This window comes from Schistocerca cancellata, chromosome 1, assembly GCF_023864275.1.
Source record: "Schistocerca cancellata isolate TAMUIC-IGC-003103 chromosome 1, iqSchCanc2.1, whole genome shotgun sequence".
In the NCBI taxonomy this organism is placed as follows: Eukaryota; Metazoa; Arthropoda; class Insecta; order Orthoptera; family Acrididae; genus Schistocerca; species Schistocerca cancellata.
In genome coordinates this window covers 71,860,751-71,888,294 of record NC_064626.1, presented here as the reverse complement: position 1 = coordinate 71,888,294, position 27,544 = coordinate 71,860,751, and the positions used below count along the sequence as shown (strand labels likewise).

At 45.3% G+C, this 27,544-nt stretch overlaps 1 protein-coding gene across 2 annotated transcripts in view; it reads left to right on the top strand.

Annotated features, from left to right (window-relative positions):
* The window catches only part of LOC126165243 (protein-tyrosine sulfotransferase-like), a 1,037,382-nt gene that overhangs the window by 846,768 nt on the left and 163,070 nt on the right, over positions 1 to 27,544 (top strand). For both annotated transcript variants that reach the window (XM_049920304.1, XM_049920303.1), the window contains exons 5-6: positions 8,260 to 8,404; positions 23,059 to 23,189. In XM_049920304.1, the coding sequence (XP_049776261.1) occupies positions 8,279 to 8,404; positions 23,059 to 23,189 (257 nt within the window). In that variant the 5' untranslated portion in view covers positions 8,260 to 8,278. The remainder of the gene's footprint in view (positions 1 to 8,259; positions 8,405 to 23,058; positions 23,190 to 27,544) is intronic.

Sequence of the window (27,544 nt, the reverse complement as noted above, 5' to 3'; positions counted from 1 at the left end):
TCTAAGGAACAACAATAATTAGAATAACACACCGATCAAGACACCATTCACCTGTCCTGTACCGCAGGGGCGTGGACTTGGCTTGCCGGCTCACGGCAGGGATTCACCACGTCTCGGACTCATAAATTACCGACCACGACTACGCACTGATTACGACAGTGGTAATAAGAATATGTACTCGTAGGTTAAGATTGGATACACTATTAGTGGGTAATCGCAGCGAATTTCAAGATCTTGGGCCGGCCCGTACAACGTAGTATAAAAGTAGGTAATAGACACTAGCGTACCAAGTAGTAAACTTAGTAGTAAATGTCACATGTAGAACGAATAATGACAGCCTAAGTAAGAGATGCACATAGTAGAGTAAGAATATAACAGAATACACATCCTGTAGTAAACAATGTAGTTGCAGCAATTCTAAATGTAGATGTAGAATTAGGACTCACTAGTGAAAAAAAAAAAGGTTCAAAAGGCTCTGAGCACTATGGGACTCAACTGCCGTGGTCATAAGTCACCTAGAACTTAGAACAACTTAAACCTAACTAACCTAAGGACAGCACACAACACCCAGCCATCACGAGGCAGAGAAAATTCCTGGCCCCGCCGGGAATCGAACCCGGGAACCCGGGCGTGGGAAGCGAGAACGCTACCGCACGACCACGGGATGCGGGCGACTCACTAGTGAGTGAGGTAGTGGGTTGTTATGTATTAAATTACTTTTTTCAAACAAAGATTTTTAAAAAATACCATTTCTCGACTGACCATGTACGGCAATCGCCTGGTCAACAGAGCGACGTCGAACTTCTACCCAGAATATTTGGTGAACTTGATTTCTACATTGTCCCGTATGACGCAATACAAAACAAACATGAGTACTAACGGATAAAATACTAACCTCATTACTGTAAGAGGTGAAAATTAACTAAATATCACCGTGCAACGAACCATCCCACAGTACAGCAGGCCGTCTGAAGCCTAGTGCAAGCAGTAAGTGTTGAAGTGCGAGGATTGAAGGTCTGGTAGCCACGTGTGGTTGCTTCGGCTACAGGTTGTAATGTCAAAACTCAAATAATAGTTCATGAAACTTACTATTAGTTTTTCGAGATTTAGATGTAATGTTCTGAGATGTACTCGTAATTAGCGAGCTCGACTCGCTGAAACGATTTCTTGCGTTTTTCTTCTAGCGGAGAGCATTAGAACCCTTGTGGATTATTCCTCCTCTTTCTGGCGCCTGTCTTTAGAATTAGAAGTGTATCACGCAGCTCTGATTTGTTTCTGACAGTAACTCATGCGAGGGTCATTCGGAGAGTAAACGTTTTTTTGGTGCAGAAATTTTTTTTTGGTATAATTAAACGAAACTGTATTTTACATACAATTTTATACCCAAGCTACCTTTCTACGTAGTCACTGTTCAAATTTTGGCATTTGTCTTATCAGGTATTTTTTGTCTTACCAGGTTTTTTATGCACTCTGCACGCATAGTTCCCGCCAACTTGTTGAACCACGGATTAAGGGCTTCTTTAAATTCATCATATCTTCCTTGGCGTTCTCCAATAAAAAAATCTTTCAATTTAAGTAATAAGTGATAATCACTTGGAACTAAGTCCGGAGTGTATGGAGGATGTTTAAACATTTCCTACTGAAACCCCTGAAGAAAGTCCTGTGTCAGTTCCGCCGCATGCAAACGTGCATTTTCTCGAACGCGGAATGACTCTACTGGTTAGGATTCCGCGCCTCTTGTTTTTAATAGCGCGGTGAATCGTTGAAGTGTCTGACAGTATGCCGCTGCATTTATAGGCTCACCTCTAGGCATGCTGCCGATAAGCAGGATACCCTTACGATCGCAAAACATCGAATCCATAATCTTTCTAGTTCTCAAAATTTGTTTGTCTTTGTTGTTTTCGGTTTTGTTGGAGATTCCGAATGATACCATTCCATTGATTGACACTTTGTTTCTGGAGTGAAATATGCTACCAAAGTTTCTCGTAGCGATTAGTATTGTGTTTGTCCGAGAAAATTCGAAAAACCCACCAGGCACACACATTTTTATAGTCCAGATCTGCACTAACAATCTCGTGTGGAAAGAAGGAGTGCAGTCCACTAATTGTGAAACGCCTGTCTCCTTGTATTTTTGTTTCAGTCCTTACTTTGAGTCCGTCAGTTACCACTGAAGGCAGGTTCTGGCGCTCTTTGTCGTGAACACTCTTACGTCCACCGTTAAACATGATATACCGCTTCCGAACTGACGCTTCGTTCATCACATTACCGTAAACGTCAGTTATCGTCTATAAGTTTTGACAGGTTGAACTTTTTGCTCGTTTAAAAAGCGGATCACACTGCGCATCTGACACTTGACGGGATCGTCAGTTTTGAAGTAGTACAGCTATGCCGTAAGCAACCGTATTGGATCCTAGCTGCCGCCAAACTGAAAGGATGAGTACCAAGGTCGGAGGTGGTGGTGGGGATGGGGCTGTCAAGTGCCAAAACAAAACGTTCTTTACTATCCGAATGACCCTCGTATAATGTATATGGCTAAAGCGGATATGCTCGAGTGGCATAACGAAGCCTATGTAAAACATTGATTGTTTACAGTGTTGAATTCAAAATTTTATCAAAAGAGGAGGTAAAGTGCAACTTGGGAGTTACTCATTTACAACGTATAGTAAACGTATTTCTTTGCTTAACCAGATCATTCTGTTAAAGTGTATTTCATGAAATAGTGGAGTACCGCCTTACGCATCTGCGAGAACAAAGTGGTAAACGTGGCCGTTTACTCACTCGCAGACTGCATTGTTAGAATCTTAAGCGTGCGAGCAACGTACACTCGTCAATTATTTACAACTTACAGTAAACCTAACACCATTAACTGCACTTGGAATTGATCTACCTGATATTGACTAATGGATATTTAATATTCTTCAAAAACAATGTTTTTAACTGTCGCTATTTTACTTTAATCTGGGACGCAACAAGATATTGTGAGATTGACTGATTACATGCCGCTCCCTCAGCGTGACGCTCACCCTACGGCTGCCTTCGCACTTGTCAATCATAAACTACTTTTCAACAGTGTGTGGGAATGAATGACGTGGAAAAACTTAAACATTCAAACGACAATTGCAGCTCCGCTCAAACTGCCCGGTGACACTACTATATACACTCCTGGAAATTGAAATAAGAACACCGTGAATTCATTGTCCCAGGAAGGGGAAACTTTATTGACACATTCCTGGGGTCAGATACGTCACATGATCACACTGACAGAACCACAGGCACATAGACACAGGCAACAGAGCATGCACAATGTCGGCACTAGTACAGTGTATATCCACCTTTCACAGCAATGCAGGCTGCTATTCTCCCATGGAGACGATAGTAGAGATGCTGGATGTAGTCCTGTGGAACGGCTTGCCATGCCATTTCCACCTGGCGCCTCAGTTGGACCAGCGTTCGTGCTGGACGTGCAGACCGCGTGAGACGACGCTTCATCCAGTCCCAAAGATGCTCAATGGGGGACAGATCAGGAGATCTTGCTGGCCAGGGTAGTTGACTTACACCTTGTAGAGCACGTTGGGTGGCACGGGATACATGCGGACGTGCATTGTCCTGTTGGAACGGCAAGTTCCCTTGCCGGACTAGGAATGGTAGAACGATGGGTTCGATGACGGTTTGGATGTACCGTGCACTATTCAGTGTCCCCTCGACGATCACCAGTGGTGTACGGCCAGTGTAGGAGATCGCTCCCCACACCATGATGCCGGGTGTTGGCCCTGTGTGCCTCGGTCGTATGCAGTCCTGATTGTGGCGCTCACCTGCACGGCGCCAAACACGCATACGACCATCATTGGCACCAAGGCAGAAGCGACTCTCATCGCTGAAGACGACACGTCTCCATTCGTCCCTCCATTCACGCCTGTCGCGACACCACTGGAGGCGGGCTGCACGATGTTGGGGCGTGAGCGGAAGACGGCCTAACGGTGTGCGGGACCGTAGCCCAGCTTCATGGAGACGGTTGCGAATGGTCCTCGCCGATACCCCAGGAGCAACAGTGTCCCTAATTTGCTGGGAAGTGGCGGTGCGGTCCCCTACGGCACTGCGTAGGATCCTACGGTCTTGGCGTGCATCCGTGCGTCGCTGCGGTCCGGTCCCAGGTCGACGGGCACGTGCACCTTCCGCCGACCACTGGCGACAACATCGATGTACTGTGGAGACCTCACGCCCCACGTGTTGAGCAATTCGGCGGTACGTTCACCCGGCCTCCCGCATGCCCACTATACGCCCTCGCTCAAAGTCCGTCAACTGCACATACGGTTCACGTCCACGCTGTCGCGGCATGCTACCAGTGTTAAAGACTGCGATGGAGCTCCGTACGCCACGGCAAACTGGCTGACACTGACGGCGGCGGTGCACAAATGTTGCGCAGCTAGCGCCATTCGACGGCCAACACCGCGGTTCCTGGTATGTCCGCTGTGCCGTGCGTGTGATCATTGCTTGTACAGCCCTCTCGCAGTGTCCGGAGCAAGTATGGTGGGTCTGACACACCGGTGTCAATGTGTTCTTTTTTCCATTTCCAGGAGTGTACTTTTCAACAGTGTGTGGGAATGAATGACGTGGAAAAACTTAAACATTCAAACGACAATTGCAGCTCCGCTCGAACTGCCCGGTGACACTGCTATATAGAACCATGTGAATGTGTGCCTGTAACGCGCCACGCACGCAACGACAGGTTCTCCCCTGCTATGGGATTACTGGCTCCGCAACTGACGTGAAACGACCATCGAGCATTTGCTTTGTGGAGAACGCAACTTCTGTAAAATGAATTCGCTTGTAGACAGGTAAATTTCTGCAATAACGCCGCTGTATTTTACGTGGCACGCTTTCGACGTCTTCATCACTAGCTTTTAATTATATCTGCGCCAGACTGCTTTGAGCGATAATTGGTTGTCGTGCTTCGTAGAGGTAATTAAAATTTTTAATTAAATTTTAATCAATAATCGTTTCTAAATTACTTAGTGCGAGATCATACGATCTGCTATAGGCAATGTCCAGGTTTCAGAATAGTTTAGAAAACAAATTAAAAAATTTGCGCAACAAATGCAGGCTGCATGTGAAAGCCGAGAAGAGAAATTAAGTATGGAAATATTATGAATTGTTCAGAATTAATTTAAATTACTTGCAGTTACGTGGTGATATGAGTATTTGACAGTATCTGTGCTCCGCATTTGCTTCAAAACATCGTATTTGTTTCATGGGAATGTGTTGTGAAAATCACTGGTCGACTCTAGGAGTCGATATTGGATTGTATGTGTTATCAGCGCTCGCTCGCACAGAAAGCGTAAATCGGAAAACGGAGCACAGTGGAGCGCAGTACGTCCGTCATAAAGTATAAAGTGTAGGAGAAAGCGATAAGTGGGTTTTTTATGGACTCTATTGTTTCCAAGGCGCATCACGAAAGTGGTGCCTTACGAGCTCTCTGCGATATCTCGTTTCAGAGCGAACGTTAGGTCTTTCACTGAATGTCAGAGTGTAAATTCTCTTAACAGTTTCAGAACAACGTGATCAACATCCACAAGATACATAGACAATATAGCATGAGTAGTTCTTAATCATATTTTTGCAGAAAAAGTAGTAGCTGAACACTTCCGCTCTGCATTAATCGCTTCATTCAGTATGTAAAGTTATCTGCAGTTAGTGTGTCCGCTTCGTAATATTAAGAAACGGGATTCACCAACTCAAGACCTGTATGACGCGTTCGTGCAGGTTGCGTAGTGGATCTAGATCGTCCCACATTCCCCTTATGTCACTTACGATGCGTCGAAGATAAGACTCAGCAGAACGGCTGCCCGCAGCGTATGCTCTGAAGGTATTTCGAAATAATACTTTATTCTATACCTTGCTTTTAATATATAAAAAAAGTCAAATATTTGACTTGTGAAGAAGCTTTATCTGCATGGTTTAAGCAACAAATATCAAATAGCGTGCCGATCAGCGGACGTGTTCTCGAAGCCAATGAATTTCGCGTCTTGTGAGAAATTCGAATTCCAGTTGTCGTTCGTGTTAGATACAACATTTCCGAGCTCGCCGTGATAGTATCGCTGGGAAAATTTGAAGCGAAGATGGCGGCGTACCTGATGCCGTGAAAGACGGCTCGCTGTCTGAGAAATGGCCTGTTTTGCGCGTAGGTTACAAGCCAGACGATATATGTAATGCAGATGAAATTTGGTTGTTTTACAACATTTTATCTCAATCGTTTTCGAAGACTGTATTCGACATTACTGAACAACTTACATTTTTGCTACTTCTTTCTTTACTTATTAAAGGTTTTTACTTTGCGCTGGCTTGTTATTGCTGTACGTACTGCATAAACGTAAGAAAAATTCCTTGTCTTCGCCTCTCCACAAATACTGTAAGGTAAACACTTTAGGTATACTGCATATCTGCTACTTTTCGAAGTTTTAACTGCATGGCAGATATGGTATTTCTATCAAAAAACAGAAAAAATACCTGGTTTGTGCATCTATTGGCTATAACGGCGGTAAACTGTCGCTTCCTTGGACGTCGTCGTGACCGGTTTCGACTGTACTTAGATGTGGTACGGCATAATCGTCAGACGATTCACAGAATGTTATAGACATTGCCCTTAGGAAGGCAATCTGTTTAAGGGCCTCCGGAACGCCCTATATTTGCAATGTTTAAATAACGCTTATAAATTACATCTTTCCTCACAAAGTATTTGAGGTAGGAAGTTGAACTTTTTACAGATTATTTATTGGAATATGGGCTACAACTTAACACAGGGATTTTACAAAATTTTAGTTCAGTTATTAAAGATGATTTTTTTCAATTGTAATGAAAATTCACAACATTTTTTTGCAATTTTTTATTTATATATTCAAAAATATACAGTTTTTTTGGGAAAAGGCTGTGTTAAATTTTGCAGAAGGTACTGTGTAAGATTTACTGAAAGTTTGAAACAAATATGTTTGGAAGATCCTTAGAAAACATGTAATTAGTAGGAGAAAATAAAAGTTTTGGGAATCGAGCGACAAAGATTGGATTAACTTTTTAGTGCATTCCAGGTCCATAGGATGGATTATCTTCATCCTCTGCAAACTCCTCCTCCAGCTTCCTCTTGTTCCTCCTCCTGTAGCCGGCCGAAGTGGCCGTGCGGTTAAAGGCGCTGCAGTCTGGAACCGCAAGACCGCTACGGTCGCAGGTTCGAATCCTGCCTCGGGCATGGATGTTTGTGATGTCCTTAGGTTAGTTCGGTTTAACTAGTTCTAAGTTCTAGGGGACTAATGACCTCAACAGTTGAGTCCCATAGTGCTCAGAGCCATTTGAACCATTGAACCTCCTCCTGTGTACTCTTGCTTGTATTTCTAGACTCTTTACAGCCCTGTCTGCAGCCCGAAGGCGTTCCTTGTCTAAAGCAAGCATCGCTCGTACCATGTTAGAACCTATCTTCATTCCCATATTTCTAAATACCTTGCACCTTACAATGTTGCCATCATTGAAGGTCGCAACAGCATCATACACACCAAACTGAAGTGTTTCTATTCCAACAAATACAGTCTTGGGGATTCTCGACCATATAACACTATTTACACTTTCATTGGGGTTTTGAGTTTTTCCGTGAATACACTTTTTCAACAGTTCAGGTGCTGCTAAGTCTCTGAAAATAGGTAAGCCACAACACATACTTTATCTCACATCACTAAAATGTACGTGATGAACACGGACGTTAATAATGACACCATTTGACAGCAGTTTAACAGCGCCACAGTGGGTCACGCCCATGTAGAACACATTTCAAAAAAAATTTAAAAATAGTTGTAGTCTTCGGAATTGAATAAATTATATATCTATTAAAAGGTAATAGTCTGCAGATTCAGAAAACGCAAAAAAGTAAAAATTGAACTTTTCATGATTTTGAGCCTTTCCGGAGCCCCTTAAAGTCTGCGTTGATTCTATAAGTTGCTGTATTTTCTATTGTGAGGAGTGTGATGACACTAAAGAGGAAACGTTGTTGCACTTAACGTGAAATAACTTCATAAGCTTCATATTTGTTTATTTTTGTCAGTGTTCTCCTTGTAATTCTCTTATAGTCATGGCTTTTGTTAAAATTTAGTACTCCTGTTCTTTCTTTTCCGGAACTGAGGTGTTTCGCACTCTCCTTGCAGATAACCGTGCTGTGCTGGATGTGTGTGTAGCCGTGGAGTGGCCCCTCTCACGGTGTGTTGCTGGCTGCGTGTGTTGCAGGGGCCGTGAGATAGAGGGCATGGGCCGCGGCTGGGCTCGCAAGCTGGCGCTGTGTGCGGCCGTCTTCACCGGCCTGCTCTGGCTGCTCTACGGCGCCGTCTCGCCCTGTGCTGACGACCACTCGCCGCTCATGGTGCCCAAGCAGGTATGCAGCTCCCTCACTGCCTCGCTTGTCTCCTCAAAGTTTACCGTTCACCACCCCCTCACCTCTGGCCCCTCCCCCCCCTCTCAACCCGTCCATCACCTTCACCCCATTTCTCACAGTCACCTCACCGCCCAGCTAACTCACAGCTCTTTTGTGAGTACGTACATGGCGCTCATCGGTCCCCTGCCCTTGCAGTACGCCTAACTTTTCCGTGCTGCATGTCTATGCTCCTACCACTCTTTTTCCTGTCCCTTGGGGACCATACCTTGTGTGCAATCGGGAAACTGAAAATTGTGCCTTCACTTCGGCATTTGAGGTCTCCCTCTTATGTCGTTCTTCTTCCCTGTACATGTCTGAACGCCAGCTCACGCATTTGACACATAAAGGGCGTCCGAGTCGACAGGTAGGGGTCGCGCATTCCCCTGGTGAAGGCCAGACGCAGGGAGGGGTGATTGCCTGACCTGTTACCTTCCCAACTGTCAACTGATCCCTCTGTCTGGAATTTGGGAGGCGTGACATGAGGTATGAACAATCGCCTGATACAGGTGCGCTCCTCTCTGTGGGAGTCTCCAGAGATTTTAACAGTCCTGGAGGATAACCCTACAATGAATACATCACCGCAACCTACATCTAATAAACGGGAATGGAACGAGGCCAAAGACACAACAAATCTTCCAGTTGCACCCTGCTATGTCGTGGTATCCCACACTGAAAGAGGTCAGAAATTTTCTACAATGAACCTTACGATCATTCAAAACGGCGTGGATACAATTACATTATGGAACTTTGCTTCTAGAGACAAACAGTGCCCTCCAAGCCCAAAAACTGCTTAAAGCTACGCTCCTACACAGATACACTGATCACGTATAGGCTCATTCATCACTCAGTTCTTGATGTGGTGTCATAAACACTCGGCTGCTTGATGGTATGAGTGCTTGAGATATGCAGCTTATCTCCGTGATCAGGGCGTAACCACAGCTGATTGGGTTATGAAGAGAGTTGATGCAGAATTGGATCCTACCTGCACCGTTTTCTTAATGTTTGATCAAGTGGAGCTCCCATCAAAGATCTGGGCGCGCTGTGAAGTCATCAATGTCAGACCCTACATACCAAACCCAATGCATTGCTACCAGTGTCAGAATTATAACCATACTCGGATGTCCTGTAAAAACACAGCCAAATGTATAACTTACGGTAGTGATTTTCATGAGGGGGATGCCCACTTCCTTCTCCCTGCTACATCAACTGTAGTGGCAACCATGCCACTTCATCCCGCAAATGACCTGTGTACCGCAGTGAGCAAACCATTCAGAAGACCTGGGTGAAGGAAAAGGTACCCCTCAGTGTTGCTCACAAAATGTTGGCTAGGTGAACGCCTTGCGTACCACTATCCAGCAGCTATAGCACCATTCTTGCTATATCACAACCCACGAAAGGTATGGCCATGCAGACCTGCAACCTCCAGTTCAGTGCTGTGGTTGTGAAATCGCCCATTGCTAAGGTGACGTCCTCACCTCCGCCCACTACAGTTGCTCAACCCACCAAGAAACCTTTGCCCACACCACCTAAGTCACTTGTGACGCAAGCTGAAGAATGTAAATGTAAAAAGGAATTCTCCCATGATGATTTTTCGTGCACCTCAAGTCAGCAGTCGTCTGGGTCCGTGTCTGACAAACGCAAAGGTAGTAAGAAATCTAACAAAGACCAACGTTCTACCCCTTCTCCAACTCTTAGATCCTCTACAACATTGAACCCACGTGACACCTCTGTCCGACTGACCTCCATTTCACTGGTATGAATCACCAACTGATTCTCCACCACAGGGTCAGCTGGCCGACCCAGGGATGTTATTGGTACCTTTGAAGAAATAATGGAACGGTATCCTCCAGCCTCAGGACCATGTAGTAATATGCAGCTGAAATCTCGCACTCGGCAGCGATTGAAATAATTGCCCTTTATAAGAGAAATATCTCCTATCATCTAATATGGCTGTTCTCCAATGTTACATCCATGGCGTCAGATCAAATACGACAGACTTACAGCTGGCAGCACTATCACAGTGTCCAGTTGATTTATGCCTCGAAGAAACGAAATTATGCCCTCCAGGCCGCTTTTATCTCTTACACTTGACACCAGCAAGTTTCGTCCTTCCTTCTCAGGCAGGAACTCCAGCTGATGGGGGAGTCATAATGCTCATTTGCGACGGCAGTCATAGCCAAACCATTTCATTGAACATCCAGCGACAAGCTTTCTCTCCTCAGTTACACCTTTTCTGTTTATAACTTCATCTGATTTGACCAAGACCGATATACTGCGGCATACAGCCCAGCTCCCTCAACCCATTTTGCTACTCAGCTACATCAGTGCCCACCATCCAATTTGGGGTTCTCTTAGAACCTGCCTGAGAGGTTGTCTCCTGCAGACGGTTTCAACTCTCATTTCTCTCAACGCTAGTGTACCCACATTTCTTTCAGATTCCGCACACACTGTCTTGCAACTGGCTCTCTTGTTCTGTAATGCACAGGTTGCCAGTTGTCTTACAGTAGTCTGTTCTCTGAGACACATGCTTTAGTGACCGTTGCCCGTGCGTAATTCGTCTGCTAACTCATGATCCATCTGTGCCCAAAGCAATAGGCAGCTTTGTAAAGCTGTTTGAAGGCTCTGCACTTCATTGGCAACCTTCGATGAACAACATTTCCACAGCTGTGATGGTCAGGTTGAGCACCTTATGACTGTTATCCTTACAGCCACAGAATGTTCAATCACCCGGACCTCTTCCCTGCCGAGACGTTTCCCAGCCGCTGGTGGACTGAGTAATGGCGCGACATGGTTCGTGCACGGAAATGAGCTCTCTGTGTCGCCATCCCACACAGGAGAACTGTATTCATTATAAACAGTTGCACATAAAGTGTCGACACATTATCACAGATAGCAAAATGAGCTAGTTTGGTCTCTTTTACTAATTCTCTTAACCGTTTTACTCCCTCTCCTGTTGTTCGGGGGAACCTACGTCAGACTTCTGAAAACAAGGTAGATCTCCTGATTCCTGGCCTGACTGTGGAAAAAAATGTCATTGTGGACCCTATCGATGTTTCCAACACCTTGGGCCGATACTCTGCAGAGATCTTGAACCCTGCATATTACTATCCTGCCTTCCTACCTCAGAAAGGAACAGAGGAGGCTGGAAGATATCTTTCCCCTGTCAGAAACACGATGCTACAGTACCGTTTTTGCTATGAGGAGTTCGAACTTGCTCGCACTCCGTCACGATCCTCTGCTCCAGGACCGGATGATATTCACATTCAGGTGCTGCAGCACCCATCTTTTGATGAAAAGCACTTCCTCCTTCCTATGTATAATCGCATCTGGACGGACGGCGCGTTTCCCAACGTTAGCGAGACACCACAGTAACGCTACACCCAAGCCTGGTAAGCACAGACATATTCCAGCTAGTTTCCCTCGCCAGGTGTGTGTGCAAGGTGATGGATTGAGTGGTCAATGGTCGGCTGGTAGGTGACTTGAGTCTCGGAATTTGATAACAAATGCACAATGTGGAATTCATAAGCACTGGTCTACTGTTGATCATGTCATCATCCTGCCAACGAGTGTTGTGAACAATTCTCTGCAGAAATGCCAAACTGTAGATGTGTTTTTTTTTTTTTTTTCATTTGGAGAAGGCTTACGACACCTGCTGGAGGACGGGCATCCTCCGTGCAATGCACATGTGGAGCTTCCAAGGTCACCTGTCCCAATTTATTCGGTAGTTTTTAAAAGACCAGATTTTCACAAGGTACAAGTGGATTCCGCTTTGTTGAACACTTTTATTCAGGAGAACAGGATGCCTCAGGGCCCAGTGCTGAATGTAGCCCTATTTGCCATAGAAATTAACCATGTCATAGACTGTCTCCTGCAAGGTATCTCATGCTCTCTTTCCGTCCATGAGTTTGTGATCTTCTGCACGTCTTTGCAGACCTGTTTATTTGAGCGACGACTTAAGCGATGTTTCGACTATCTTTAATCGTGGAACGTCGACAACGCCTTCCACTTTTCACTGAAAAAACTGTCACTCTAAATTCTCGCGGAGTAAGGAGTTTCTTCCACCATCCTTACACCTGGGTCCTGTCGCTCTTCCGTTTGTCGAAACCACGAAATTGTTGGGGTTCACGCTCGATAGGAAATTCTTTGGTGGTGCTCCCACATACCTTATATGACAGCACAATGAACCCGATCTCTAAATATGCCATGTGTTTTAAAAGTTACTACATGAGACTATATACTTGCTACACACACGCAATGCAACGAATCCAAGAATGCGTCCTCTCGCTCGCTGATGATAGAGCCAACGTGATGTTCATGTGGGCCCCTGGTCATGCCAGAGTGTCGGTGAATGAACCTGCCGATGCTGCTGCAAGGCTGTAGTTTACGCAGGCCTTTTAGTAATTCTGTCCTTTCAGATGATGTCTGTGTTGCTGCACGTAGGAACACCACGGCACGAACACTGGTCTTGTCTAAATGGGAACAAATTCCACGAAATTAAACACCATACCACAGCTTGAGCGCCTTCCTCTCGCCCCTCTTGTCGCGGAGAGATGCCTTTGGCCAGGATACGTTTTGAGCACTATCATTTCAGTCACTGTCATTTGTTGAGTGGAAACCGCACACCTCTCTCTGCGTACTGCTGCCAACCTTGGACAGTGTGTCATTTTTCTGTCCCAATGCCAATTTTATAACAATTTACATTTTAATGTACACTACTGGCCATTAAAATTGCTACACCACGAATTTGACGTGCTACAGACGCGAAATTTAACCGACAGGAAGAAGATGCTGTGGTATGCAAATGATTAGCTTTTCAGAGCATTAAACACAAGATTGGCGCCGGTGGCGACACCTAGAACGTGCTAACATGAGGAAAGTTTCCAACCGATTTCTCATACACAAGCAGCAGTTGACCGGCGTTGCTTGGTGCAACGTTGTTGTGATGTCTCGTGTAAGGAGGAGAAACGCGTACCATCACGTTTCCGACTTCAATAAAGGTCGGATTGTAGCCTATCGCGATGCAGTTTATCGTATCGCGACATTGCTGCTCGCATTGGTCGAGATCCAATGACTGTTAGCAGAATATGGAATCGGTGGGTTCAGGAGGGTAATACGGAACGCCGTGCTGGATCCCAACGGCCTCGTATGATTAGCAGTCGAGATGACAGGCATTTTGTCCGCATGGGTCTAACGGATCGTGCAGCCACGTCTCGATCCCTGAGTCAACAGATGGGGACGTTTGCAAGACAACAACCATCTGCACGAACAGTTCGACGACGTTTGCAGCAGCACGGACTACCAGCTCGGAGACCCAGGCTGCGGTTGCCCTTGACGCTGCATCACAGGCAGGAGCGCCTGCTATGGTGTACTCAACGACGAACCTGGGTGCACGAATGGCAAAACGTCATTTTGTCGGATGAATCCAGGTTCTGTTTACAGCATCATGATGATCGCATCCGTGTTTGGTGACATCGTGGTGAACGCACATTAGAAGCGTGTATTCGTCATCGCCATACTGGCGTATAACCCGGCGTGATGGTATGGGGTGCCATTGGTTACATGTCTGGGTGACCTCCTGTTCGCATTGATGGCGCTTCGAACAGTGGACGTTACATTTCAGATGTGTTACGACCCGAGGGTCTACCCTTCATTCGATCCCTGCGAAACCCTACATTTCAGCAGGATAATGCACTACCGCATGTTGCAGGTCCTGTACGGGCCTTTCTGGATACAGAAAATGTTCGACTGCTGCCCTGGCCAGCACATTCTCCAGATCTCTCACCAATTGAAAACGTCTGGTCAATGGTGGCCGAGCAACTGGCTCGTCACAATACGCCAGTCACTTTTTCTTGATGAATTGTGGTATCGTGTTGAATCTGCATGGGCAGCTGTACCTGTACACGCCATCGAAGCTCTGTTTGACTCAATTCCCAGGCGTATCAAGCCCGTTATTACGGCCAGAGGTGGTTGTTCTGGGTACTGATTTGTCAGGATCTATGCACCCAAATTGCGTGAAATGTAATCACGTGTCAGTTCTAGTATAATATTTTTGTTCAATAAATACCCGTTTATGATCTGCAATTGTTGTTGGTGTAGCAATTTTAATGGCCAGTAGTGTATGTTTACCATTAGCAGTATCAGATTATTAGGAGGTACAGCACAAGCTATAGATTGCGTTTTACCTTTCATTGGTCATAGTAATACGGCGAAGGAAATTTAATTTTCAACCATCTGAGCAATCTCTTCAAAGGGGAAGTGATCATTTTTAATTCTTCCTCTCGTCTGGTCGATTAGACACTGAATATTATCAGCTTCAGATTCATTTGGTAACTGATCATTTTAAATTATGACACGATTACTCGTGACCTCAGCTGTTTTGCACCCTAAAGCAACAACAACGACACAAACTGTCGCCCCACCGCTCGCGGAGCTTGTCATTGCGACTGAAGCAACCTGTTTAGAGTACCTAACGGAAGGTGTTGCTCCAGCTAAAACATCGTGGCTTCACATGAAAATAAAGTTCACCGTTACGAATGTTAAAAACGTCAACCACGAAATATCGACACAAAAAATGAAGTTGCAGCTTTTGGTTTGAAAAGTGATGATATCTATGTTTTGGTTTCTGAAATCTGGTTTCGCAGGATAGAGCGGATCAGGTTATGGTTGTGGAAAGGGCCGTAATCACTTGCTGTCAGTTGCACAAAACACACAAACTTTTATTTTCCTAAGAACCACTTAATTACACATTGCCTTAAAAGGATCAAATTAAAACAATATGGTTGAAGGCTTAGTTAAGGAAACTTGCAATACCTCGTGGGTTGAAGGCGCAAAAGCACACCAAAAACAAGAACGGCTGAGGGTCTGAACACAAGTTATATAAAAATTACTTCAAAGAATACACGCAGCTGAAGGCCTTACCTTAAAAAAAAAATTTCACCTGAATACTCGACTGAAGGCCACACACCGATCATTGAACGACTCATGACTTAGGGTCTGGATAACAAGAATTTCAGGTAGAGTAAACTTTCAAAATTTTAGTTATTAAACAAATCAATCTACAACTTTAAGTCGGGTGAAGGCCTTATTTTAAAATTAAAACGAACTACATTAATAGACAGCTGAAGGCCTCGCACAGTACATCAGACTAAAATGAAAATCACAATCTAAAACCAACAGAACAGTGGTGCTCAGAAGTGTTCCTAGGGTCGGCCTGTGGAGGTTGCTCTAACGTAAGATGAGGTGAGACAGGCAGCCAAGAGTAAGTTTAAATAATCGGATTGCAACCCGACCCAGGGACGGCTGAAGGACCGACCAACAACCTTAATCAATTCCCTTGCGCCCGACCAACGTTTACAACAACGGAAAATATCAGCCGAGGACGAAGATACCAGCCACACTACGTCTTCAAAATTGGCGTCTAAAAACAGCCAAGGCACAACAACCACTATTAAGAAAAAAAATGAACAAACAACTAAAAGGCTGTCGGACTACACGCCGTGCCGCACAGCATCAACACGGAGAGGAGAAACACACTGCCGGAAAACTATGCCAACGACCAGGGCACGTAACTGGGGCGGTAACGGCCACAAGGCAGGAAATACCGCTGGTGCACTTCACTGACAACAACCAATTTAATAATTAAAGACCGCACAAGAAGGCGGCTTGCGAAATTTCGCAGACTCCAACAACACGTCTCCGACGATTGTCTGGTTGAAGGCACATGCGACACTCATCGGTGAAGATGAAGGTTAAGGGGCTCCGGAAAGGCTCAAAATCATGAAAAGTTCAATTTTTACTTTTGTGCGTTTTCTGAATCTGCAGACTATTACCTTTTAATAGATATATAATTTATTCAATTCCGAAGACTACAACTATTTTCAAATTTTTTTTGAAATGTGTTCTACATGGGCGTGACCCACTGTGGCGCTGTTAAACTGCTGTCAAATGGTGTTATTATTAACGTCCGTGTTCATCAGGTACATTTTAGTGGTGTGAGATAAAGTATGCGTTGTGGCTAACCTGTGATGGTTCAATATATATCGCTGGTGTGATTGTCGATTGTTTCATGTTTATTTACTCTGTCGTTATCTCGAAAATATTCGTAATTAATTCTGTTTCTTGAGTCTGTGTTTTGTTGAAGTATAATAATGAGTAAAAGTAAAGTTGCTGTTGCGACTTTCAATGATGGCAACATTTTAAGGTGCAAGGTATTTAGAAATATGGGAATGAAGATAGGTTCTAACATGGTACGAGCGATGCTTGCTTTAGACGGCGAACGCCTTCGGGCTGCAGACAGGGCTGTAAAGAGTCTAGAAATACAAGCAAGAGTAAACAGGAGGAGGAACAAGAGGAAGCTGGAGGAGCAGTTTGCAGAGGATGAAGATAATCCATCCTATGGACCTGGAATGCACTAAAAAGTTAATCCAATCTTTGTCGCTCGATTCCCAAAACTTTTATTTTCTCATACTAATTACATGTTTTCTAAGGCTCTTCCAAACATATTTGTTTCAGACTTTCAGTAAATGTTACACAGTACCTTCTGCATAATTTAACACAGCCTTTTTCCAAAAAACTGTATATTTTTGAATATATAAATAAAAAATTGCAATAAAATGTTGTGAATTTTCATTACAATTGAAAAAAAATCATCTTTAATAACTGAACTAAAATTTTGTAAAATCCCTGTGTTAAGTTGTAGCCTATATTCCAATAAATAATCTGTAAAAAGTTCAACTTCCTACCTCAAATACTTTGTGAGGAAAGATGTAATTTATAAGCGTTATTTTAACATTGCAAGTATAGGGCGTTCCGGAGCCCCTTAAGGAGAGAGTGAGGGAGGGGGAGGGGGGGAGGGGTTTTTCTGTCAGACGGAAAGTCCCCCATCAAATACACACATCAAAAAGAGTTTTGCATCACCCCGGTTCCCAGAACTCCTGCAGATAGACGTTGACTGTGGATATTCTGTCACGGATACAGTCCCTTTGACTGTTCAGAGATGTTACTAAACCCGCTCAAACATGTAAACAACCATGCATGAGTAGCGCCTATTAGACGGAGGGGATCTGACAGCCGATCAGCACCAGTCATTCCACCAGGAAGGACGTACACGGCTCGAGTTGTCTGTAGTTCAACCATGCCTAGACGGTCAATAACGCTGTTCGATCGCGTCCGCATTGGTACTTTGTGCCAGGAAGGGCTCTCAACATGGGAAGTGTCCAGGGTTCTCGGAATGAACCAAAGCGATGTTTAGACATGAAGGAGACACAGAGAGACAGGAACTGCCGATGACATGCCTCGCTCAGGCCGCTCAACGACTGCTACTGCAGTGGATGACCGCTACGTAGATTATGACTCGCAGGAACCCTGACAGCAACGCCACCATGTTGAATACTGCTTTTCGTGCAGCCACAGGACTCAAACTGTGCACAATAGGCTGTATGATGCGCAATTTTACTCCCGACGTCTATGGCGAGGTCTACTTTGCAACCACGACACCATGCTGCGCAGTACAGATGTGCCAAACAACATGCCGAATGGACCGCTCAGGAGATTGGCATGACGTGCCATAAGTGCGATAAGTTGGAAACGTGAGCCTGTCAGGGACCGTGTCGGGATGTCCAAGCGCTTAATGCAACCACTTATGAGAAACGGTAAATCCGGGTTCGAGTCCATATCTGGCATAAATTTTCAACTTTCGTCATTGTATTACCTCAGTGCCTTGTGCGGCTGGAAGTCACGAATTCCCAGCCATCCCTTTCATTTTCTTTCCCCATTCTCTGTTTCAAATAAGAGTACCGTGTCAGCCACATAGCCCACATGAAGGAAGGCCTCCGTGGACATTAATAAGAGGCCAATCAAGAAATACAGGCGGTTGTAATGTCCTGATTTTGGAGAGAGAAGATATAGTTCCTTCTTTAACGCTTCACGAAAGTTGCATCTCTCGCAAACGTGTATCCAATTTTTTGGCAACTATGTCGAAAAACCGGAGTACTTTGTGGGATAGTAATTAATACGGAACATTATTTGTGTTTCATTTAATAAATCATTGTGATACATTTACTCGTACTGTCTATGGAGACATTAGATATCATTCAACTCTCGTACCTTACCCATCAACAGCCTGAACACGGCATCAAATCTTATTGCCCAAAATGTTCGAAGCCCCATCGAGTACATGGGCAAAGGAATCGACTAACGCATGGAATTCTAATAAGAATTGTCTTTCGATACGCCTTCTCCTTGTACTTTCCGCCCTGCGCCTTCTCATCCTAGTCTTCAAACTCGTTTTTCATTTTACAGGAACTGTGTATACACACTGAACTCAGATGGCGCGGTAGTAATTATCCTCGGTCGCATGCGAGTCACCTTACGTTTTTCATGAAAACCACGGATATTATAAAATGGACATAGCTAATTTCATTTGAGTAAGTTTCCCATTACGGGTATTTCGCCGCTACGCTCTTTCGTTGTGTTTCACCTTTCGTGGGGAAACTTATTCCTTCGGCATCAGAAACAAAACAAACCAAGGGTATCTGTTCTGGAAGAACAATACGAATCCAATTAGTCTGTACATAATTCAGTATAAGATTCTACGTCGATTGACGTCATTTTGATACACTGGACTTGTTTGGAAAAGAAAAGTTATTCTCATTTAGGTTTTCCGTAAACCTTTGTAGGTTAAATAGCAGAGACCGAATAAACACCTTAGAAAATCACGTCAGATTCTAAATAATGCTTAAGTCAAACGGACGTTGCACGGCAAAGTTTGTAATTGGGATTCCTGATATTACACACTTTGTCCCCCTAATAACAGATTCGTCTACGAGTTCTGTTCTTCACTTTCACATTAAAGTGACTAATTACCGTTCCTTATACAATTAGAATTAAGTTTCGTCCTTACGTTATCTCTGCATAGTAACTAAATGTGTGGGCAGAGGAGCAAATTGAATGTGTTATAATTTAAACGTTTGCCGTAAAAGAATGGTATTTATTCATTTCGGGCTGGTGCATTTTTGAAATGAATATTAATGCGTAAATTGTGTGATCCACATTACTTGGTTCGTGGAGCTGAAAAATTGAAGTGGCTTGTAAATAATGAATTTGCCGATAATTATGCCAACACCTCCGTCACAGTTGTTCGTGTAGACAAGGATTCCTGGATTATAATACCATTTGTGAAGTGGAGATCCGCTGAGGAATCCCGTTTACGTTAGCTAGACAGAAAGCAGTATATGAAATTGGAAATCTGTGGTAGGATCTTATGGGACCAAACTGCTGAGGTCATCGGTCGCTAAGCTGACACACTACTTAATCGAATTTAAACTAACGTACGCTAAGGACAACACGCACACCCATGCCCGAGGGAGGATTCGAACCTCCGCCGGGGGGAGCCGCACGAACCGTGACAAGGCGCCTAAGACCGCGTGTCTACCCCGCGTGGCGCTATATGAGACACATAGTGACGCATAGTGTACTCACACTAGTTCCGTCTCTAAGTCACAGTTTTCTATCATACAGCTAGTGACAGAAGACTAACAGCGCACCACAACAATAGGGACAATCAAGATGAAAAGTGTGAAGAAAGAAGTTTGGAACATAAAAACGTGCTTATTATTCGTAAAAGAAGGTGTATTGCGACCTCCAACACGTAACCAGATGAGAGGAAATGCATATGCCAATTAAAGACGCGAAGAACTATCTCGCTGAAGATATCCTTAAGTAAAAAAAAAAGGCGAAACACGTCTAGGAGAAATAAAACACAGTGAAGCAAGGAAAGGCGGTTATTATTTACAAGGCCGGCCGGAGTGGCCGAGCGGTTCGGGGTGGCCGAGCGGTTCTAGGCGCTACAGTCTGGAACCGCGCGACCGCTACGGTTGCAGGTTCGAATCCTGCCTCGGGCATGGATGTGTATATGTCCTTAGGTTAGTTAGGTTTAAGTAGTTCTAAGTTCTACGGGACTGATGACCTTAGAAGTTAAGTCCCATAGTGCTCAGAGCCATTTGAACCATTATTTACAGAACAACTATTTCTGTGCATGCTGAGGAAGATGATCACGCAAACAGACTTGTTTTTCTCATGAGCTTATTTTTTTTTAATGATCAGACGGACCTTAGTGTTGGATTACGCCTCGCACACTGAGTTCCGAACCTGTATTCTGGATTTTTCACTTCTTTTGTGTTACATAGTGTATATCTGTTTTCCACACGTTCACACGTTTTATCACACTTTATAACTCGTAAACTCAGCACCACTAGATTATCTCGCAAACAGCCCGTTTAAGGATCCCTCTTGAGTGGAACTTTTTTTCTTAATTCACCGCGTCAGGTCACCTGTGTATGTTTTCACTGTTGATTATGATACACCTTTTGTATGGGGGTTCCAGAAAAATATTGATACTCCCTCATATATCGTTGCAATTTTGCGCTGTAGCGTAGTCCATTGTTTTCTCAATAGATCGTGGCACGCGTTTTCCAGGAGACGAGAATCCAGCAATGATTAATAGTGTCATTTGAGCAACGCAAGACCCAACATTTTACTAGGTCACCTCAAAAATCTGTGAAGCAGGGTGCACATGAAAGCAGGCTAAGGCGATCAAGCGTAAGACGAATTCGGAAGGCTGCGAAATGGAAAGTGTACATTCAAAGATCGCTTCACGCAGTGAACGAGGACGACCCGAATCGAAGGATGGTGTATTGCGAGTGGTTTGAAGGCATGCTTCGCGAGGATGAACGGTTTGCAGGGGCTAAACCGCCACAACTGCGTGTACTGGGCTCCTGAAAATCCTCAAGTTCACTTGGACAAACATGTTAAGCTGCCGGGTGTTAATGTGTGGTGTGATCTGTCATCGCACGGTTTGATTGGCCCATTTTTCTTGAAGGTGCTGTAACTGGTGAGGTGTGTCTTCATACGAGGGCTATGCTGAAAGTTTTTAGCAGAATGTGTAAAAAAAATTTATTTGCAAAAGAACGTTTACAACTTTTCAAAATAAGCATGTATACATTTTTCCATTCTCTGAAACCACTTTGGGATGTCAGTTAGTGCACTTTGGTACGCTGCAATGGCCTCTTCATCTGAGGAAAACCGCTGCCCCCAAATTTTTTCTTAGGGAACAGAAAGTAGTCATAGGGGGCCAGGTCAGGTGAATAGGGGGGACAGGGTAACACTCGCACTGTGCGCAGATGCATTGTCGTGGTGCAGCAGAAGGTGCCCACTCTTGGACTTTGGATGCTGTGACTTCCATGTTGCGATGACTTTTGGAAGACAATCGTTCACGTACCATTCAGCATTGACTGTACGATGTGTGTCCGAGGTCACAGAGTTGAGATGCCTGATCTTTGTGAAAAAAGTTGCCACCATCTTTTTTCCAGAGCTCCCACTTCGTCGAAATTTTGTGGGTGGTTCCTCCCCTGGAAAGCACCACGCAGAAGACTGTCTCTTCGTTTCAGGGTCATAATGGTAGACCCACGTTTCATCACATGTGACGATATTGTAGGTGTCTTGGGACTTCCATTCATTGAATTTTTCGAGCATGAAACGACACCAGTCCACTCTCGCCTCCTTTTGGCTTTCTGTCAGGGAATGTGGCACCCAACGGGCACATCTCTTAGTAAGGCCTAAGTGACTATGAACGATTGTCTGTGCTGCTGTCGATCCAATATTTAGGGTCCCTTCAATGTCGCAAAACGTAAGATGTGGATCTTCTTTGATCATTTTCCTCACAGCGTCAATGTTTTCAGGAGTCACAGCTGTTGCTGGCCGACTGGGACGAGGTTCATCTTCAATTGACTGCCAACACCTCGAAAACTCACGAAACGAATATCCAATGTGGCCCTAGAAGGGGAAGCTTCACCAAAAACACGCAGCAAAGAAGAATGGCATTCTTCAGCACTTAAACCCTTTTTATAATCGTAAAAAGCCATGGCGCGAAAGTCGCGACGCCGACAGCTCCATCCTGCACCGTCTTTGACTCAACACTGCCTGTGCTTTCTTACCACGCTGAGGGGGAATCACCGCTAGCCAGGGGCTGCGCGCGCACGTCCCAAGGTCGAAAAACATCGCTCTTACGAATGGAAACAACCCCATTGTCCTCCGCCTTACGGTTTATGGGCTGCTAAAAACTTTTGGCATTGCTCTCGTATGCTGCAAATACCGATATTATCTGTCATCCGAGAGGTGTCTGTAAATAAAAGATTTTATCTACAACAGGATGACACTCCTCCTCAGTACCACAGAGATGTGATAGTCTATTTGGATGAAAATCTACATGGACGATTGTTGAGTACCCACCATAGTCTCGAGACCTTACACCTCTTGACTTCTACCTAAGGAGGACCTTGAAAAATGAAGTTTATCAACAGAAGGCAGCTACATTGAACGAACTACGAGAAACCATCGAGGCAGCGGCATTAACGTATTTTGGCAGCCGATAGGGGTCACTTTGAACACACAAAATAACCTTTCCCACGTGTAAGCATTGTAACTGTATGTCATTCCCTTCCAATAATACTGACTGTCAAAGACTGCCTACATTTTTCTGGATTCCTATGTATGTGAGTATCTTCCAAGCTGTCGCAGCTGGTTCTGGTGTTTGTGCAGCGGCCATTTTTCTGTTGCAGAAGTACGTGGTGGGCTCGGACCGGCGCGTATACCCGTACGACCGGGAGATGCCGCTCATCTTCATCGGCGGCGTCCCGCGCTCGGGCACCACCCTCATGAGGGCCATGCTGGACGCGCACCCCGAGGTCAGGTCTGTACCTGCTCCCACCGTCAGCCTTTCTTCTCTAACTGCCCATTTACAGGGATCCTCAACCATGTAAGTGGGCGTGACAGGTGTAGCGGCCCGTGGCCTGCTCGTAGAGAGCGGGTTCACTGGTATATCCGCCTGCAGCATTCTGTGGCTTCATGGCAGTGACGAGTTTGACAGGTAGCTGTTGTGATGCTTTTAATTAATACTTCCTCCACGTTTGGTACCTCTCGTTGGTCAAGATAATGCATTCTTGATCAGTTACAAAATTTTTCTTTTACGAGGGTCACTCGAAAAGATATGCACACTATTTTTTTTAAAAAATCCATCTTTTATTCTGCATATTTGAAAGTTGTACAGTATGTAGATACATCCTTTAGGAAGAATATTTTCATTTCTGGACAATGTCCATCCCTCTCAACTGCCTTACGCCATCTTGGAACCAGCGCCTGTGTACCCCCACGGTAAAATTCTGGACCAACCCGTTGGAGCCACTGTTTGGCAGCGTGCACAAGCGAGTCATCATCTTCAAACCTTGTTATACGAAGAGAGTCTTTCAGTTTCCCAAAGAGATGATAGTCACATGGAGCCAGGTCAGGACTGTAAGGCGGGTGTTTCAGTGTTGTCCATCCGAGTTTTGTGATCGCTTCCATGGTTTTTTGACTGACATGTGGCCGTGCATTGTCGTGCAACGGCAAAACATCCTGCATTTGCCGATATGGTCGAACACGACTCAGTCGAGCTTGACGTTTCTTCAGTGTCGTCACATACGCATCAGAATTTGTGGTGGTTCCACTTGGCATGATGTCCACAACCAAGAGTCCTTCGGAATCGAAAAACGCCGTAACCATAACTTTTTCAGCAGAAGGTGTGGTTTTGAATTTTTTTTCTTGGGTGAATTTGCTTGATGCCACTCCATTGATTGCCTCTTCGTCTCTGGTGAAAAATGATGGAGCCATGTTTCATCACCTGTCACAATTCTTCCAAGAAATTCATCTCCTCCATTCTCGTACTGTTCCAAAAGTTCGCTGCATACCGTTGTTCTCGTTTCTTTGTGAGCCACTGTCAACATACTGGGAACCCACTTGGCACAAACCTTTTTTAACGCCAATACTTTCAGTATTCAGTAAACACTTCCTTCCCCTATCCCAACGTAGCGTGACAATTCGTTCACTGTGATGCGCCTGTCAGCAGTCACCAATTCGTTAACTTTCCGCACATTGTCTGGAGTGTGTGCAGTACGAGGCCTGCCGCTGCGAGGACAATCCTCAATATTGCCGTGCCCGCTTTCATCAAGTAACCTGCTTGCCCACCGACTAACTGTACTGCGATCGACAGCAGCATTTCCATACACCTTTTTCAACCTCTTGAGGATGTTTCCCACTGTCTCGTTTTCACAGCACAGGAATTCAATGACAGCACGTTGATTCTGACGAACGTCAAGTGTAGGAGCCATCTTGAAGACATGCTGCGACGGCGCCACTCATGGGAACAGGTTGAACTATGTTTGAAAACAAGCGGGAAGGATGTATCTACACACTGTAAAACTTTCACACATGCAGAATGAAAATTGTATTTTAACAAAAATAGTGTGCATTTCTTTTGGAGCGACCCTCGTATTTACTGGTAAGTTGTGGGTGTAGCTGGCTGTTGAGAAGAAATGACAACTGAGCTACACACTGCATAAATTTACACTTACCAAAGGCGAGATTAAATCTCGTAAATACAAAAACACTCACAGTGTTCTGGCGGGCCGGATGGGCAGCAATCTGCGGTTGTTTGGTGGTGGTGATGCTGCGGTTTAGGGGAAGGTCTCGAACACGTGTGACTGTAGGAGAATGCAACATTACTCAGACAATATTTCTTGGTGTAACGAATGGCAGGTAGCTCTAAATGTAGAAATAAGGGGTGTTCAAAAAGTCTCTCCGCGCGTGCCGCATTCCGCAGTGAATACACTCCTGGAAATTGAAATAAGAACACCGTGAATTCATTGTCCCAGGAAGGGGAAACTTTATTGACACATTCCTGGGGTCAGATACATCACATGATCACACTGACAGAACCACAGGCACATAGACACAGGCAACAGAGCATGCACAATGTCGGCACTAGTACAGTGTATATCCACTTTTCGCAGCAATGCAGGCTGCTATTCTCCCATGGAGACGATCGTAGAGATGCTGGATGTAGTCCTGTGGAACGGCTTGCCATGCCATTTCCACCTGGCGCCTCAGTTGGACCAGCGTTCGTGCTGGACGTGCAGACCGCGTGAGACGACGCTTCATCCAGTCCCAAACATGCTCAATGGGGGACAGATCCGGAGATATTGCTGGCCAGGGTAGTTGACTTACACCTTCTAGAGCACGTTGGGTGGCACGGGGTACATGCGGACGTGCATTGTCCTGTTGGAACAGCAAGTTCCCTTGCCGGTCTAGGAATGGTAGAATGATGGGTTCGATGACGGTTTGGATGTACCGTGCACTATTCAGTGTCCCCTCGACGATCACCAGTGGTGTACGGCCAGTGTAGGAGATCGCTCCCCACACCATGATGCCGGGTGTTGGCCCTGTGTGCCTCGGTCGTATGCAGTCCTGATTGTGGCGCTCACCTGCACGGCGCCAAACACGCATACGACCATCATTGGCACCAAGGCAGAAGCGACTCTCATCGCTGAAGACGACACGTCTCCATTCGTCCCTCCATTCACGCCTGTCGCGACACCACTGGAGGCGGGCTGCACGATGTTGGGGCGTGAGCGGAAGACGGCCTAACGGTGTGCGGGACCGTAGCCCAGCTTCATGGAGACGGTTGCGAATGGTCCTCGCCGATACCCCAGGAGCAACAGTGTCCCTAATTTGCTGGGAAGTGGCGGTGCGGTCCCCTACGGCACTGCGTAGGATCCTACGGTCTTGGCGTGCATCCGTGCGTCGCTGCGGTCCGGTCCCAGGTCGACGGGCACGTGCACCTTCCGCCGACCACTGGCGACAACATCGATGTACTGTGGAGACCTCACGCCCCACGTGTTGAGCAATTCGGCGGTACGTCCACCCGGCCTCCCGCATGCCCACTATACGCCCTCGCTCAAAGTCCGTCAACTGCACATACGGTTCACGTCCACGCTGTCGCGGCATGCTACCAGTGTTAAAGACTGCGATGGAGCTCCGTATGCCACGGCAAACTGGCTGACACTGACGGCGGCGGTGCACAAATGCTGCGCAGCTAGCGCCATTCGACGGCCAACACCGCGGTTCCTGGTGTGTCCGCTGTGCCGTGCGTGTGATCATTGCTTGTACAGCCCTCTCGCAGTGTCCGGAGCAAGTATGGTGGGTCTGACACACCGGTGTCAATGTGTTCTTTTTTCCATTTCCAGGAGTGTATATCGAAATGAAACTCTGTCAAATACAAGTTATTAATTTATTGCATATTCATTTTTACCTACAAATTTTCACATTAAATGTTGAAAGTGTCCCCCCTGTTGTTGAATACACAATTCTGTTCGTCTAATCATGTTTCCAAACTCAAGCTGTAACATTTCTTTATAACAGTAGCAGTGAAAGTGGATATTGCAGTTTTCAGTTCGTCGATGGATTTTGGATGGATTTTATAGACAGTTGCTCTCGGTGCACCCCAGAAGAAAAAAGTCAGGTGGTGTTACGTCAGGCGATCGTGGAGGCCAAAGTCCCTGTGAAATTATGCGATTACCAAAAACATCACCAAGCAGTGACATTGAAACGCGAGCTGTTGAAAATAACCGTTCAGTATTTCACTTAACACAAGTTCTCCTATGAATGGGTACAGAATATCACTGCAGTATCGTGCATTTATTGTTTCGTTGAAAAACCCAGACACGCGAACAATCGTACGGCACGGCGGAGAGACTTCTTGAACAACCCGTATATAAGTTAATGCGGATGAATCTGAAACACAAACCTGAAATGTTCGAATAAAGTATTAGCAGCGTACTGCTTGACACAGTCACATTGATTAAATACAGGGTGTTTCAAAAATGACCGGTATATTTGAAACGGCAATAAAAACTAAACGAGCAGTGATAGAAATACACCGTTTGTTGCAATATGCTTGGGACAACAGTACATTTTCAGGCAGACAAACTTTCGAAATTACAGTAGTTACAATTTTCAACAACAGATGGCGCTGCGGTCTGGGAAACTCTATAGTACGATATTTTCCACATATCCACCATGCGTAGCAATAATATGGTGTAGTCTCTGAAATGAAATTACCCTAAACCTTTGACAACGTGTCTGGCGGAATGGCTTCACATGCAGATGAGATGTACTGCTTCAGCTGTTCAATTGTTTCTGGATTCTGGCGGTACACCTGGTCTTTCAAGTGTC